This window comes from Aythya ferina (genome assembly GCF_964211825.1).
Source record: "Aythya ferina genome assembly, chromosome: 5".
NCBI lineage: Eukaryota > Metazoa > Chordata > Aves > Anseriformes > Anatidae > Aythya > Aythya ferina.
The window spans coordinates 12206543-12223534 of record NC_140301.1 but is presented as its reverse complement, the minus strand read 5'-3'; the positions used below and the strand labels follow the sequence as shown (position 1 = coordinate 12223534).

The window sequence follows — 16992 nt, the reverse complement described above, 5'->3', positions numbered from 1 at the left end:
ATTTGTAAGTCACTTTATTTGATGCTTGAGCAAATTGAATTTGATGCTTTGTAAAACAGTACAAGAAGAGAGTCCTGTTTCATTTTACAGTCCAAAGGCCATCAGACAAGATCTTTGCAGGTGTAACTCCACTGTGGTCTAGTTATGCAGTCTGAGCACATGGCACAGGAATGGAGATTTAGTGCAGATGGCATTATTAGTACTATAGCATTTATGGTAGCTCAAGCACCTGTTTGAACAGGAGTATGAGCTATTTCTTTTAGTGTTTCCTTCCATACCACGTTCCCTTCATTTTTATAAAGAAGAAACAAAAGCTTATGCTAATTATAACCATTGTTCTGGTGTTTAGGAAAGTTGCTGTTGTTGTCCAAGTAGACAAGCCACGGATACTTTGCAGCAAAGGTGACTGATGTAATCAAATGTGACAGAATTACGAGTATTATATAAAAGTATGGTTATAAAAGGGCAAGTCAATAATAAGATGACATAATGACACACAAAAAACATTTAATGTATGAATCAGAATGTAAATTACTGGTATTTTTATACACGAGCATGGCTCAGGGCAATTAGCAGAAAGGTAACAGATTCAATTAAGACCAAAACACGAACATGAAAAACTTGTTTCAAAATAAAGTTAAAAGATAAAAATAAATAATTCAGAGCAAAGGAAATGGTAAAGCAAGCAGTCTCATTAAAATCTAATCTTGAGAAAGTTTAAGATACCCATAGGCAGAAAGCACAATACATGGCTTGCTTTCCAAATTCACATCTGTTGTGCTACTTTGATTACACATGAGCCAAAACAGGTCATTTGGTTTATGCTTGTTCATCCCATATATTGAGAATTTAATTATTTCTCATCATTAGGATCATAAGTGCTCTTTAACATATAGAGGAAATATTTTGATCCATCTTGTAATTCATTAGAAAACTAGCTGTCGTAGGTAAGCACTTATTAATACTATTATTAATTATTAATACTAAACTTGCTATGTTCAGAATAATGATTTGAATGCAAACAATACTTGATAGTATTTTAGGTGGGATATAATTACAAAGGCCATCGTAGGAACATGCATCCCTTTCCACTATAGCCTTGACTGGTCAAAACAGAAGGACTGAAGATGAACCATTAATTTATTAGTATATTAGGACACAGGCTGCTGAAGTAACTGTAGTTTTGTTGGAGGAACAGATCCTGCTCCTTTTTAATACCAGCATTAAGCAACTGTTAGGATAGAATTAAGAAGGAATTCCTATTTCTAAACAAAACTGCATAGCAAATTAAGGCAGGAAGCTTTATATGTGAGAATATAAATCATACCAATTTGTCATAGATCAAAACACTCACTCACGAAAAATCAGAGCTCAGTACAGGAGAAAGGAAGAGGAAGATGGACAGTGAGACAAGTTTGCTATCCCGTACATTTTATCTCATGACAATATGGAGAAGACATCTCAGTCAGAAACAGAACTTGGTAAAAACAAAGACAATTCCACAACTTCTCTGTGGAAAGTGTAATTTATATCTTGCATGGGCAGATGGGAGAGAAAGGAGACAGCTGTTGCAGCCACAACAGCTGACTACACCAGATATCCCACAACTGCAAAACAGATTTTACTGAGTCCTCTCTCTTTTTTTAGTTTCTGCATTTACCAAGAAGCCGAAGACAACAGAGGTGACAGCCGGAAGTACAGCTGTGTTTGAAGCAGAGACAGAAAAAGCTGGCGTCAAGGTGAAGTGGCAGCGAGCCGGCGCAGAAATTACTGACAGTGAGAAATATGTCATCAAGGCAGAAGGAAACAAGCATTCACTGACAATCAATAATGTAGTAAAAGAAGATGATGTGACATATGCTGTAATAGCTGGAAGTTCCAAGGTCAAATTTGAACTCAAGGTCAAAGAACCAGGTACAGTGTTTCCTAAGCAATTCTAATTTCAATTCTAATTTCAGTATTTTCAATCCCGTGTTCAAAATTCATGAATGAGGCCCATGGAAATTAGCCTAATTTGAAATTGTAAAATTTCTTTACTGGTAATATATCTGTTTTGCCATATGATTTGAAACTGCAATAAGATTTATAAAAAATGCTCTTTAATATTAACCTGAGGGACACATTTCCCGTGGGTAAGATCCCTATTTCCAGACGACAGAAGTCCACACAGCGGCGAACACAGAGGAAATCTCAATGTACTTCTTTAGAATTCACAGTCAAGCTTTTCTCTATAACCATTAGTGAAGTTGAAAAGGAAAGGAAAGCAAAGCTAGTCTAACCTGGACTCACCTTGCATCTTAGGCCTGGTATTTAAAAAAATAATACATTTTTGTATTTAAATGGAAATTTAACAATTGACAAAAATTTCCAAGTTATGCTGTTATGTTTTTTAGGAGTTCATATGTTCCTACAAAACATCTCAAAATCACCTGCTAACAAAAGCTCATCTTTCTTGAGGAACTTGAATACAAACAATAACCTTCGTATTATTTGTGTATCACCTATCATTACTATCTGTGCGGGCATTAAAGCAACAGCTAGATGGGAAATGGATGGAGACACCTTCCCCAGGCTTTCTTGGGAAAAACATTTTGACCTTCCTGATCCCTTTTTTTTTTTTTTTCCTCCAAAAGCTTTGGTCCCCATTCAGCACTTTTTGTATTTTAATATTTTATATTTTCCCTTTTTAGAGTTGAAATTTATTTGGACTAGATCCAATGGGATACTTTCTAACAATAAATGTTAAAATCATACTGTTTTCTCTTAAGACATAAATACATTTTAGGGTAAACGGCATAAATTTTCTGAGAGTGGGGTTGATTCATGATCATATGTTCACAGGTACTGTCTCGTTTTTCAGATCTTACAAAGGCTACACTGGCAAAGTATAACTGGATTACCCATAATTATTATCACAAACAAGAATCTTTTCAGCTTTTTATTATCAAAACAATAGAAACTGTCTCCTTGCCTACCCAGACACAGCCACTTCCCTTTGTTACAGAGAAGCCACACAAATTACTCACCTCATGGCACAACACGTCCAGAAATCTCTAGTGGAAGAGACACTGCAATAGCTGGGAAACAGCATGTGGGACTTGACTGTGAAGTAGGCAAGGCCCTTTGGAAGTATCTCTGCTACCTAAGGAGAAAAAAAAAAAAAAAAAAAAAAAAATGTCAGCAGCTGATCTGCTTCAAGAAATTTTACCTCCCTCCTTCTGGTTCAGTTGCTCACTCCTATTCCCTTTTCATACGTTTCTATCTTCTCTATTGTGCCAAATGAATTTGTCTGAATTTGTCTGTGAAGCCATGGTTTAACTGAGAGGGCATAAACTTCCACAAGCCAGGGGAGCAAATGATAGTGAAATTTTAAAAATACTTTCTCCATACTGATTGCTAGTAATGTCTAGCATTTCTCCCAAACCACACACAGCTGCAGTGTTTAGAACATTACATTCCAACCACAAAGTTAAACAAAATCTCATGAAAAAGCAAATTGTTTTAAAAAATCATAACTGCATCATTTTCACTACTTTTCCTACTTTTTTTTTTTATCTAACTGAGGTTAACAGCTAATAACAGTGCTTTCATCAACCAAGATTTTACACATCAAACACACAGAATTTGAAATTTCAGGCATCAGCTCCTTCCTAGCCCAGAAAAGAGCCTTGTCATCCAGTAGTCCCTTTCTCCTTACAGCACGTCTTCTAAATACTAGAAAACCACAGCTGATTTTTTTTGCATTTCCTAAATATATCAAAGCTGTAGAAACACAGCTTTCTCTAATCTTGGTTTACATGCATTTCCAGAAAAGAGTGAGACGGTCACTCCTGCGGAAGCTGCTCCTGCCCCAGCTGCCTCAGAGCTGCCTGCTCCGCCAGCAGAAAGCAGCCAAAACACAGAAGGTAATAAAGAACTGCTGCTCTTAGTAAGTCTGGTACATTAACAGAAGGGAAAAACTGGAACAGTGAACCTTTACAGTAAACAAGGTAGAGACAGTAGCTGAAAGGTGACTGCTGGTGATAAATGACAGAGAATAAAGAATAGTCTCAGAGACAGGAGAAACATACTGCGATATTTTGAAATGACTTAACAAATTTACTGCATAGGCTGTAAGAGAAGCTGATGCATAAAGTCCTAACTAGAAGTTCTTGTGTTTGATTCAGTTCCCTCTGCTGGAACTCAACCAGAAGAGCCTGCAGACCCTATCGGGCTCTTTGTGACACGACCTCAGGATGGAGAAGTTACTGTTGGTGGGTACAAAATCTGAGTCAAGCGGTGTTCGTAGACTGCACCTGCTGCCTGACTGTGCTCTCCACATACAGGAGGGCAGCAGTCATCTAACAGATATATTAAATGCTACTCATAATCCTATTTTAACCTACTTGCCTTACAAGGTGGAAATATCACGTTCACTGCCAAAGTTGCAGGTGAGAGCCTGCTGAAGAAACCATCGGTGAAATGGTTCAAAGGAAAGTGGATGGACCTAGCAAGCAAAGTGGGGCAGCACCTCCAGCTGCATGACAGTTATGATCGAAACAACAAGGTACAACTGGCAGAGTAAGATTCCCAGTCTTTTAGATTCTAATCTTTAATCTGGGGAAAATATAAGCGAATATAGGAATGTTTTGAGGTACCAAAGCTATATACTATGTAATACTTATGCAGACACACTTATGTTTTGACCAAGCAGACGAGACGAGCACTACATACAGAATCTTGTACATTTTGTTTATGGTGAAATGAGAAAATATCTGGTGGACTGGGGAAGCAGTTTTACACCACCTACTGCAGAATGTTCTACCTTCCTCCCAAGTAATAGATACTGGTTATATTTAAGAGAAAACAAAGTCAGGCAGATAGTAACATATCATCTATTTTCTTTTTATATAGATCAAGTGTTCAGCTATTAGTGTTGGAATTTACTGTTCTCTTGCATTGACTAGACTAGACTACTCTAAATATCTCAATAAGATCCATTTCTAGCACAAAAGTGTCCAAGGATACACAAACAGGAACACAAGAGATTCTGTACCATGACTTCTCATCCCATGTGGGATATGAAGCACTAACACCCTCTTCTGGATGGAACAGAACTGACTTGCTCATGAGTGAATCAGCCACTCCCATTGCTTAATCCTAGGTAGAGGCTATGTTTGTTTAATGGAAGATCTACATGTATTCCTGTTTCCAATGAACATTCAGTTACTATATGTGATGACTATATACACCCATACATCAGTACAGTTTCCTAATATAACACTGAATGCTTTGGTAGACCTGTACTGATCATACCCTTTAGCTGTTCCCACTGAATTGGGGATATGCAATTTTGATGACAGTAATGAGTTATATGTTCAGAAGATTCTTAATTCTAAAAGGAAACAGAACTGTCATCTCTCGTCTTTTTCTTTATGCCTTAATACGCTGCATTCTAAATCTCTCTCAGCATTTAATTTTCTAACTTACAAAGTGTATCACTGGTCTCTGTTCTAGGTGTACACCTTTGAACTGGAAATCATAGAAGCAAATATGACCTTTGCAGGCGGGTACAGATGTGAGGTGTCTACTAAGGACAAGTTTGATAGTTCTAATTTCAACCTGACAGTCAATGGTAAAATGAACTACTGCCACCTTGCTTCTTCCTGTTTTGTTTTGTTTTGTTTTCTTCCTATACATATGCCCGCCGATTCTTTCTGGTACACAGCAGCTACTAGACAAGGATAGATCTGAAGTATACACCTGCAGAGCTACAGGTGCACTTAGAGAAGCCTGCAGATGAAGATTGGGAAGAGTTGGCAGAGATAGAGAACATTAGAAGAAAACAGTTGGATGTCATTCAAGTCAGAATTGTGATGCTCTTTAAGACAGCACACAGAAAGATACAGAGCAGCCCAACTGTTCTCTGGCTTTATTCTGACTTCAGAAGTTTAGAACAGAGTAATCAGGTTCTGTCTACGCAACATCCTAGGTGGAGTTCCTGTACATTACTATGTATTTCCGAGAATTTACCTTTGTCAAAGGACTGATTGCAATTCAGAATGAATAACATTAGACAGTTGTTATCCAGTGGTTTTCTCATTATGGTTTCAATATACCCTGTGAAGCCAGTATCGAAACTAAAATTTACCAGCAGAGGAATTAAAAAGAAGAGATAAGACAATTTGTCATGATGAAGCTTGAGACTAAACTAAGTTATACATCAAACACTGGATGTTGAAAGCCAGTTAGTGAGGGTTACCTATTTAAAGATACTGCTTCAATCCTCCAATATGTGATTGATCACAATTTACAACATAAGAACATAAGCTTTATAAATAGCACTGTAGTTTTGCATTATTTTGATGTGCCACCTCATTCTTGTTTGTCGCTCTTTGTCACATCAGAAGCACCACTAAGTGGAGACTTGGATATTCGTGCTGCCTTCCGACGCACGTGAGTAAGCACAGTAGAAACTTATGTAGATCAAATTATACTTCCACGCAGAATTCATTACTTTCCTAGTAAAAGCAAAGGCATGGTACCAACAAGTACAGAGACAGGGATGTCTACTAAGAAAATATTTCTACCATTAAAATACTAAATAACATCTAGGAATCATCTAAGAGAATTTTGACTTTGTACTAGCATAACAATCATGCTTGTCTTCAATTATGCAATTTATAATGTATATCTTTTTATGAAGAACTTCAGCATTTTTTTTCCAATGCTGTAGAGCACTCCAGATGTAAACCAACAGAGAGGGAAAAGATTCTGTGTAGTGCTTAGCCTTGATTTAGTGTGGCTTGAGGAGCTACATGCATCTTAAGACAAACATTTGCTAAACAAATTCCAAAACTGGAATTTGATGTGAGCCCTGTAAGTAGCATAACACCAATAACATTAATGCATTTTGACTGTATTTGTTTTCATGTTTTATATTAATTGAAAGAAGACAATGGTACTGTAAATGTCTGTGTAAAAACCCTAATATATGCAGGTCCTAGAAGACTGCAAGGTGTTGCATTGGTGCTGAAAAGACTATTCTCACCAGCTCCGTAATATCATTTGAATTTATACATGACATCATTGAATAAGATTTTCCTTCTGTTAGTAAAATTTGCAAATTTGTAACATCTTTTTTATTTCAACATTAATATCTGGTTTTTATTGTTAAATATCTTTTTTCACTTTAAGTAAATCAGTTTCTGTTTTAATTTCTATATATTTTTGTAGTTATTAGATCAAGAACATTCCAACAGGCATCAATTTCTCTAACATAAGAGAAAATTTTGCTCTGTAAACTGCTTGAATTTTTCCATACAAGTGCTATTTCTGTATGAGATTTGGATTTTGCATTCTATCATAAAGAAGTCTTGAAGAACTTATTTACAGTCAAATCCATCTGTAACTAGCTGACCAGCCTGCTCTGGTGCCTAAAAAAGGACATTCGGTGCCTAGTTGCATTGTGTTATTTCACTGCAGTGGAATTAGGCTCCAAGGGGTTCTCTTCTTGCTAGCGGAATTAAAAGAATTATTTTACAATCAGTTGAGAGTAAGAGCAATGTTAGCAGCTTCAGGCTGTTCAGATTTTCAGCTCTTTCTATAAGAAAGAAGCCAGATTTTGAAATGAACTGTTTAAATCTGAAGCTCTGTGTCTGATACCCTCACTCAGGAGCCTGGCAGGAGGGGGGAGACGGATGACTTCAGCCTTTCTCAGGTAGTCTCTGCCTGTGTCAGCAGACAAATTCAAGTCTAACAATGAACTGTCTCTCTCTGATCAGGAAAACAAAATAAAATAAAAAACAGACAGAATTAGCTCCACTTTCTATTATAAACATTTGAATTCCTAATAAATCATGGTTTATAGTAGTGCTTATATAAGATTAGAATGTATACCAGTAAGTAGTAATATGTCTAAGATATTGAAAAGAGTAGTTTGATAGTTCAGTGAGAGGCAGATTCATCTACACAAAAGGCTTGTGTTTGGAGAGAACTATCTTCACACAAACTTCAAATTATATGCATGTCTGCCCCTCTGTTTTACACTCTTTCCTCTATACTGAGCACATCCTGACTAAAACTGTCACTTCTCTCACAGAAGTTTTTCAACACACATGCGTATGAAAATCTGTAATTTCCTGCCACACTCCTAATCCTATTATAATTAACTTTCCCGTCACATCCCTTTTGCTCCCAATGTCTTCTACCATAATTAAAATAGGAAGTCTGAGATTAGATTTAACTCTATGCATGTTAAAGCAATTATTAAGGTCTTACTCTGCAGAAAAGCCAAACGCTGATTGGTGGGCTTTCCTAAAAATCTGATTGTAATTACCACCTGGGAAGCAATAATGTGACTAATTCCCCTTCCAGCTGTAGATTCTGGTTTTCTGAATATTTGACCACAAGAAGCCCTTTTCAAAGTTAGTATTATAATAGTAATCTCCATATATGACACCTGTAGCCATTGAAAATCTTCTTAAAGCAAGGATAAAGAGGCCAAAAATACACTTTCTTGCTTGAGCATCATACCAAGAAAATAATCCATTCCAGTACTGTACTACCTTGAAAGTAATCACAAAAGTAAATATGGTGCTTTCTTAATAAGCAGATCTCTTCTCAAAACTTATTCAAAATAGTACTGATTCAAAATAAAAATGGTTTTGAATTGTTATTTTTTTCTCACCAACCTTGCAAGTACCAAAAGTCTGGACTTGTTTCCCTTCCATTTTTATCACCAGTACTGGCAAAATGCCCATCCTTTATCTGTTAAAGCTGTTTTCTTACGTATTTTTATATTTGTTCCTGCCGTATCAAATTATCCTTACATTCTGGTTATACTCCTACAGACAGACTGACTGAAGTAACTAGCACTCTGTGTTGTCAGAGACAGCATTTTGGGCTACTGCTACCCCTGGTACATGTGAAAATAGTAATTTCTGTGTATGAAACAGTGATGAAGGATAAGGTGTTGCTGCTGGAGGAATCTAAATGCTGTTTGTTGGTATTACCTGATTCTTACTCTCAATACCACAGAGGTGTAAAGGAGCCTCTGAACATCGATGATAGGAGACCAACTGAGGTGAAGAAAATTCATTTTGACTTTCTAAACCCTGCCTGAATGCACAAAAAGACATTAAGACTTTTTTTTTTTTTTTTTTTAATTGAATGATAACTAATCAGGAAATAGATTTAATTCCCAGTCAGTTCAGCACTTCCAAAACACATCTCCAGAATGATTTTTTTTTTTTAAGGAACTAAGCCCAAATAAGTGGTTTTAGAGACTTTGTGTTAAGTTTTCATAGTAGATCTGTACTTCAAACATTCAGAATCACAGCTAAAACACGTTTGACTCAGAACACCAAAAATAACATGGTGTACTCCATCTGAGTTTAGCATATGACAAACATCATTACATATCAAAAAATTCCTGCTGGTTGCTTCTCGTTCTCATCAATCAATTCATCAGGTTCTGTGTCAAATCACAGGATTCCTCCTTTTGCTCGCCCAAGCACCAGCAATGTGATACTCGTTTCATGATAATGAGCTCTGGAATTGCAAAGAGCCTTAAAAAAATTGTAGCTAGGTATACTAGATAAAATACCAGGAAAGAAAACAAAAACAAAAACAAAAAAGTGATTTTGGACTTCAGGAAGTCCAAAAAAGGTTGGTTTAGTACTGCCCCCACTACAACCTATATCCATACTCCTGAAACTACAGCTTCCTAAAAGCACTAAAGATTCTAAATGAGAGCTTCTGCAACATCTACATGATAACCACTATATTCCAAATCAATATGACCACCAAGTTAATAACCTCTACAGTTTTCTTCTTAATCAGTACAGAAAAAATACACGTTCATTAAACAAATTCCTTAATCTAGATCAATAATGAAAAAGAGCCTAATTAGGTCATGTCCCATGTCAGAGCACACTGTCATTCTAAACCCATCCACTACTCCACTGCAGAAATCTATCACCTATGTCATGATATAGTTTCATTTCCATTTCCTTCTAAAGCTAATTACATTTTTCTGTTACTACACAGTACTGAGGGACATGACGAAGCTGGAGAGTTGAATTTTAGTGCCCTACTGAAAAAGAGGTGAGTAAAAATCCACTAATCTTAGAGAAATAAAATTACCTTCTGTAGAATAAGTCTGGAAACACTAGAACTAGAGCAAGTAGGAGGTTAGTAAGTTCAGAATCCTTGGAATTTTTCTAAAGCAGCTCTGAATGGAAAAAGGATAACAAGTACTTATAGCGACTTCCCCAAATAGTCAAGACTTCCTGCATTCTTGCTGGGTTTATAGTGGAGCAAGTAAATACATATTTTATTCATTTATTTTTATTTTCCCAAGAAAGAAAAGACCGGGACCAGTGCAATTAGTTGCTTACTTTTCACTAAAGAAAATAAATAAATTACAATACTTGTCTATAATGCTGTTTACTAAGAAATTTTATCCTAAGTTTTCACAACACATGGCATGAGAGAACTGGGAAGAGAAGCATTTTTATTAGATATCCAAACATTACTATTATTATTGTTACAGTATACAACTATATGTACTATAGATTTTTTTTTTACAATAATAGAGATTCTGTGTTGTATAAATATTATATAACATATTTTAATGCTTTTACTCTAAGTCTTATTTCTTGCTTTTACTTGCACTTTTTTTTTTTTTTTGGTGGAATTTCTTCTTCCCATTGTCTGTCCTTGACACATCTGTTTCATAATCTCTCTACATATGCTTTTTTTCTTTTTACTACCATTGTAATCTGGATATTTTGGATTCCACTGTTGACAACAGAGAGTAAGGTTTCTACTTCATTTGATTATAAATGCATGGGTCAGACTGAATATCAGAACCATTTGGTTTGAAATAATGCATGCATTTTTATCTTACATGTAGAGCATGACAAAAAATTATATAGTATGAAAGAAAATTATCAACTGCCAATTTCTGAGATGGAAATGTTTTTAAACAGTTAGAAATTAAGGACAAACTATCCAATACAAATCAATGTGTTTTTTTTTTCTGCATGTCCTTTGTTTTTCACCATTGCTTTCTTTTATTAGTGGCTTTAAATAGTGCTTGAATCATCAAATTTTCTCAATAATCTGTTGGTTTAAATTCCTATTGTTGAAGGAAGTAGAAATGGGAACCTCTTCTTTGATCACAGATCATTTGCATTATTTGTATGCTGGTGCCTATCAAGTATGCTTTCAAGGTTTGTTCCATACACCCTTAATCATGTTTAGCAAACATATTACCAACATCACCTATTTCGTAAATGTACAGACTTCCCTGTTGCAAAATATTTAATTTCGGGTGAGGTTTCCATTGATCGTTATCATCCCATCACTCTGAGCATGCTTCTGATTACTGCCCATGGTCACTCATTTTTTGTCTCCTGAAGTTACTATAAACAATCATCACTAGACTCACATTCTAATCTCTGTAAGCAAAAAAATAATTAAAAAATTTAAAGTTTTTTTTTCTTTTAAAATTTTTCATAAATGGAGGCCAAGGAAGGTAAAAACACTTGCTTAATTTTGTGCACTGCTAGAAGCCTTTTCTTAGAGGCATGGAAGTGAGATTTTTTCTTCTGTTTCAGAACTCAGTTCAACCTGAACTCAGAATTCAGAATTCAGTTCAAACTTTAACTTTCAATACCATTTTGTTATGTACATGTGACTTACAAGCTTTTTCCTGTGACTTCAGCATGGATTGAAGACCACGCCTGTACTAATGAGAACTGAAAGGCATAAGAACTTACTGTGGAATGAAAGCATTTTTCATTAGAATAGGACAGAAAAAAAGGACCTCATGCTGAGGAACTCTCAAGAGCTATGTAGATTCAAACAGAATGGAAGATTACTCTTTCACCACTTTTGCTTTGTCCCACCTAATTTACAAGTGCCCTCAATCCAGAGATAATGAACATTCCCGCTGTAATAGAAACACCTTCATTTAATACTGTATCTCCTATTGCTGTAATTTAATTAACTGGTGTTGACATACAGATGTCATGGGCCAAGGAGAGGTCATTGGGAAGAGGAAGGGAACAGCTGTCACAGAACTATTACATGGGAAAGTTAGCGGAGACCTTGAAGGAGGTGACAGCTGACAGGGCCCAATCAGTTGACAGTAATGGGATAGGAAGGAACCATCTCTGGGATGTACAAAACTATTTTTAACCCCTCCACACATGTTTAAAACATATCAGCTGCATATTCCATTTACAGCAGATTCACTAAGCTGCATCTTAATGCCCCCAAGTGCATATTTAACCTATGAGGTGATCACTCTGGATAAGGATCCCCAGCGTCACGGAGAGTAGTGTAAGGGTGGGAGAAACTCCACGAGTCCATGCTCTCATACGTTGCTTAGTTCCTGTTGGCAGTGGAAGAGTACAGTCTCACTGTGGCTTTATGTAATCAAAACAAATGTTTTAGCAAATATAACATGGTGAAAAGGACTAATGGGATAGGAAAACTTTTTCTTAGAGGCATAGTAAGCTTTTCTTCTGTTTCAGAACTGAATTCAACACTGTAAGAATGATAACCTTTAACTTTTAGTACCATTTTGTTATGTACACGTGACTTAAAGCTTTTTCGCGTAACTAGAAAATACCAGTACGTAGGAGGAAGAAACTACATTCTGAGCATAAGGGCTCAAATTTATTTTATTTCTGCTTGCATGGAAACAGCATTGAAACAGCACTGAAATGGTATTGCCAGATCTAAAAATGGGATGACACTGACTAATGGAAAAGCTAAAACAAAAATTCAGGAAGTCTTCTCAATTGTGAGATATAATAGGCTGTGGAATTGCTTCCAAATTGGAAGATTTAACTCATGATGTATTTAAAAATAGCTCACACAAAACACTTTAGAAAATATCATGAATAACGATACCCACAAATTTTCAGGTAAAGGGGTGTATATAGATGAGCACATAAGTAGGCAGATAGACGGAGAGACCAACAATATTTATATAAGGACTGAGGGAAAATGAGAATATCTGAACCTGTTACGCCTTTCTTATCTCCTATGATTTTATATTTTCTTTTGAGATACAATTTGCCCTGCAGAACGTTAATTGTGCTACTACAGATTTTACTGGAAATATTATATATTCTTACTTTTATGTACATATATATCTATTCCAATTCATATGTGTTTGGAAATATTCTAATGTTCATTGGTATGATCAGAGCAACTTGCCCAAAAACTGGTTATGTTAAAAGATCTTGGTCTATCTGACAATTCAGTTGACAAATCAGTTCATTTGTCCTGCCTTCTGCCTTGCAGAATGACAGACTATGTGTATTCCTGAACTAAATGTTAGATAGAGAAGAGCAATTTGGATTAAATTTGTGGGTAATGTTGATGCACTGCTATGACAAAGCAAATACTCAGTAGACTGCACTTACTGCAAAGAGTCCAAACTTCAGATACACCTATCAATCCAGTGAGTGCTAGTGAATGAGGGCTTAGTGCTTAGTGAGTGCTATGCCACTCCAAAGATAGGAGATATTGCATGCCGTATTTCAACTTGCATTCACTGGGGGTTTCCTCCTCTTCAAGAGCTACAACGATGCTGGAAATCCAGAGTACTTTAATAAACATAACTCTCGTTATAAACAAGCCCTTTAGGGGAAATCACAGGAGTGCTACAAATATTTGGTTACACCTGCTGTCTAGACTGACTACTGTCATGCTTTTTTAAGTAACAGTATTTCTCACAGACTAATGGGACTGTTCTTTTCCTGAAAAAAAAAATGAAAACACACACTATAACCCTCCACTCTTCTTTGCACTGCCTGCTGCATAAGTGATCTCTGTATTGGGGTTTCCCACTGTAAACGACTTCATTATATTAGAGTGTTCTGCTGCACTGGAAGTTTGCTTGGTCTTGGTGATAACAGAAACAGTAACCACAGGAAGTTTAGGTAAACTACAGAAAGTTTTAAGAAAATGTTACTTCTTTTATCCTTACTGTTTATCAAAATGCAAGCAGTGACAGGCAACAACTCCAAGAAGACAGGGCTAAGTAAAGCTACTTATTTCACTGTAAATCCATCTGTCATAATTAGGAACAAGTAGAAGTCATTGCACTTATCATTTAGATTGCCAAGTGGAACTGTACAAACTGTGTGAGATTGATTTTACTAGGGAACAGCATTTTTCTTAAGCTTATTTCAGAGCTTTTGCACGAGTTCCTTCATTTCCCTGCTACTGAAGCACAGGCTTATTCTGCTAAAGGTGAAGATGACATTCATGGCTCTCTTGTATTAACACATGATGCCCTCTTTCTTGCCTATTGGGATGCTGCATGCTTTTCCAAACGCTTCTGTGCATCGTTCTTGAGTTCAGCAGCTTCTTGCGCTCTGTAAATCGGTAAGATTACACCAATTTCTTTCTCAATTTGTGAACTTTTAACTTAAAACATGATGATGGGAAGAGAATGCCTTTCCCAAAGCCAAACACCTGAATTTTCGCTTGGTTTTGCTAAAGCAAACATTAATTCTTCTGAAATAACTAGATCTCTGGTTAAACCATAAAATAAGTCATTCATTGTAAATATTGTCTCATTTGCTAATACTCATCAGTGTAAGTGCCTTTATGTTTCATAGATGACTAAAGCCAACAACTGCCTTTATAAATGATGATACATATTTTAGTAATCTGTGATTCATTTGAGCATGCAGGGAAAATGTCCTGAGTAGAAAAGGAATCGTTCCTTGTTAACATAATACAACTACCTTGTTTTTAAAGTATGCTCAAGATATCAGTTCTGTTCCTTGCTTTGCCATGTTTTGCATATGATCATCACAGGACAGTACATCCCCCTGTGTTTAGATTTGTTATTGTCCCCTATTGTTAAGGGAAGTTACAATTTTGTAGCTTTGGCTATGAGATAGTAAATCCTTTAGAACAGTGTTTGGATTTTAATTATCGTATATATAAATTTGAGTAAAACTACTCTGCTGTTTAATTTCATTATTTTGGGCAATAATATAGTAAAAAGTTAGACTGCTAAATTCTTTATTAATAAATGCTTTCATCAAAACTATACATAGCTTGCCAAGTCTATGGCTGTTTTAAAATTCTCTCAGTAGTGCCATTCAGATATTCTAATATCTTCCTGCAGAGGTGATGGAAAAACTGAATCACAACCTGATGTAGATGTCTGGGAAATCCTGAGGAAAGCTCCGCCTTCTGAATATGAGAAAATCGCTTTTCAGTATGGTATCACAGATTTGCGTGGGATGCTGAAACGCCTCAAACGCATAAAGAAGGAAGAGAAAAAAAGTACAGGTTGGAAAGCTCTATTTCTTCCAAATACATTTGTGTGTATATTCTTGTTTGGGAGTTCTTCAAATGTTAACATCAACTGGACAGCAGCCAGACACAAGAGCATGGGAAGTATGAGTGTGATACGGTTTCCTTTTCCAATTTTTGCATGATATTTACATTTCATTTCCATTATAAAGGTTTCTTAAAAACACTTCAAGCATGATGCATTTGGGATTCTTGAGCCTCTTTTAGTCCTGTCAAGTATAAATTACCTACTTTTAACTAATTTGTATTAAAAGTCAGAAGCAGAGAAGATAAATTGCCTTTCATTAGTACTGAGAAGATAAATATAATTTTCCTGTGGTCACACTTAGCTGTAACTGTATTTAGGATGTGTTGAAGTACATATTTATGTCTGATTTAGAATATTGTACTTCGCTCATTTTAGTTAATATCACAAGCCTTTCATTCTATGTTAATGAATAACATAAGACAGCATGGGATGAAGAACAGACAAAAAGAAATGGTAAAAATGCAAACAGGGATGGAGAAAGTGGACTAGGTTTAAAATGGCATTAAACAAGAGGAAAAGGAATGAAGACTTATTTTCTTGACAGAGAATGTCAAGAAAAAGAAAAAAAAAAGGAAAGAAAGAAAACAAAAAGAATAAAATTAAGATACTCTTTTTACAACTCATTCTTCGTCACAGCATTCCTCAAGAAATTGGATCCAGCTTACCAAGTGGACAAGGGACAAAAGATTAAATTAATGGTTGAAGTCGCCAATCCAGATGCTGACGTGAAATGGCTGAAGAACGGACAGGAGATCCAAGTGAGCGGCAGGTAAACTAGAAGTATGAGAAATTAAACACAGAACGGCCTGAAGCATGGACAAAGTAGAAAAGCTAGCTATACTTAGAAAGAAACAAATAAAATAGGGAGAAATAGGAACCATGAAAGAATCTACATAGCACATTGAGTTGTGGCCAGTTTACTGTTCTCATGGCTGTTTCTTTTTCTTCCCTGTGCTCTGTATATCTACATGTGGAATGGGATGCTCACACCTACCTTCTTAGCAAGTAAGTCCTCTGATTATGCTCTGTTGTTTATGTATATATCCAGGGTTCAAAATTCTTTCTTACATGGGATATACTTTGCTGCAGCGTGCTTGTAAAACCAAAATTTCAGTGATTTGGTGCTGGAACCTTTAAGAGGAATTGTAATGGTAAGTAGTCAGGCTTGTGTCTGTGTTAGAAAAGCATCTACAGTCACCAGCATCCCAACACCATCCACAGGGGTTTGTATGCCTCAGTTTAGTATGAAGAGATCCCCATAATCCCCTGTGCTTGTTTTCAAAACACTGTTTCTGCCCACTGTGCTAGAACAGCAATTCAAGGGTTGAATCTTAAAAAACCTTGCCACTGATGTCAGAAAAGAAGTGGGGAGCTTTCTTCTCTGCCTGGCAGGGGAAGACTGGGTCCAAAGGAGGGAGTCTCAGATAATTACACTTAGATTCTCTTTTCAGATATATTTTTGAAGCTGTTGGGAATAAAAGAATCCTGACCATAAACCACTGCTCTCTGGCTGACGATGCAGCATATGAATGTGTGGTAGGTGAGGAGAAGAGCTTCACAGAATTATTTGTAAAAGGTGAGCAATGGCAGCAAGATCTACCCCCTAACATTTAGCATCAAATTAGTTA

The 16992-nt window shown here is 36.2% G+C and overlaps 2 protein-coding genes across 4 annotated transcripts in view; one reads left to right on the top strand and one right to left on the bottom strand.

Moving 5' to 3' along the window:
• SLC39A13 (solute carrier family 39 member 13) overlaps nucleotides 1-16992 on the bottom strand; it is a 142201-nt gene that overhangs the window by 88026 nt on the left and 37183 nt on the right. For all 3 annotated transcript variants that reach the window (XM_084522102.1, XM_084522103.1, XM_084522105.1), the window contains exon 3: nucleotides 3027-3142. The gene's annotated coding sequence lies outside the window, so the exon portion shown is untranslated. The remainder of the gene's footprint in view (nucleotides 1-3026; nucleotides 3143-16992) is intronic.
• The window catches only part of MYBPC3 (myosin binding protein C3), a 59231-nt gene that overhangs the window by 7082 nt on the left and 35157 nt on the right, over nucleotides 1-16992 (top strand). The window contains exons 2-13 of the mRNA XM_084522117.1: nucleotides 1648-1914; nucleotides 3810-3905; nucleotides 4167-4253; nucleotides 4398-4546; nucleotides 5497-5614; nucleotides 6387-6435; nucleotides 7655-7699; nucleotides 10030-10086; nucleotides 14368-14391; nucleotides 15146-15312; nucleotides 16001-16133; nucleotides 16816-16940. Coding sequence (XP_084378243.1) covers nucleotides 1648-1914; nucleotides 3810-3905; nucleotides 4167-4253; nucleotides 4398-4546; nucleotides 5497-5614; nucleotides 6387-6435; nucleotides 7655-7699; nucleotides 10030-10086; nucleotides 14368-14391; nucleotides 15146-15312; nucleotides 16001-16133; nucleotides 16816-16940 — 1317 coding nt within the window. The remainder of the gene's footprint in view (nucleotides 1-1647; nucleotides 1915-3809; nucleotides 3906-4166; nucleotides 4254-4397; nucleotides 4547-5496; nucleotides 5615-6386; nucleotides 6436-7654; nucleotides 7700-10029; nucleotides 10087-14367; nucleotides 14392-15145; nucleotides 15313-16000; nucleotides 16134-16815; nucleotides 16941-16992) is intronic.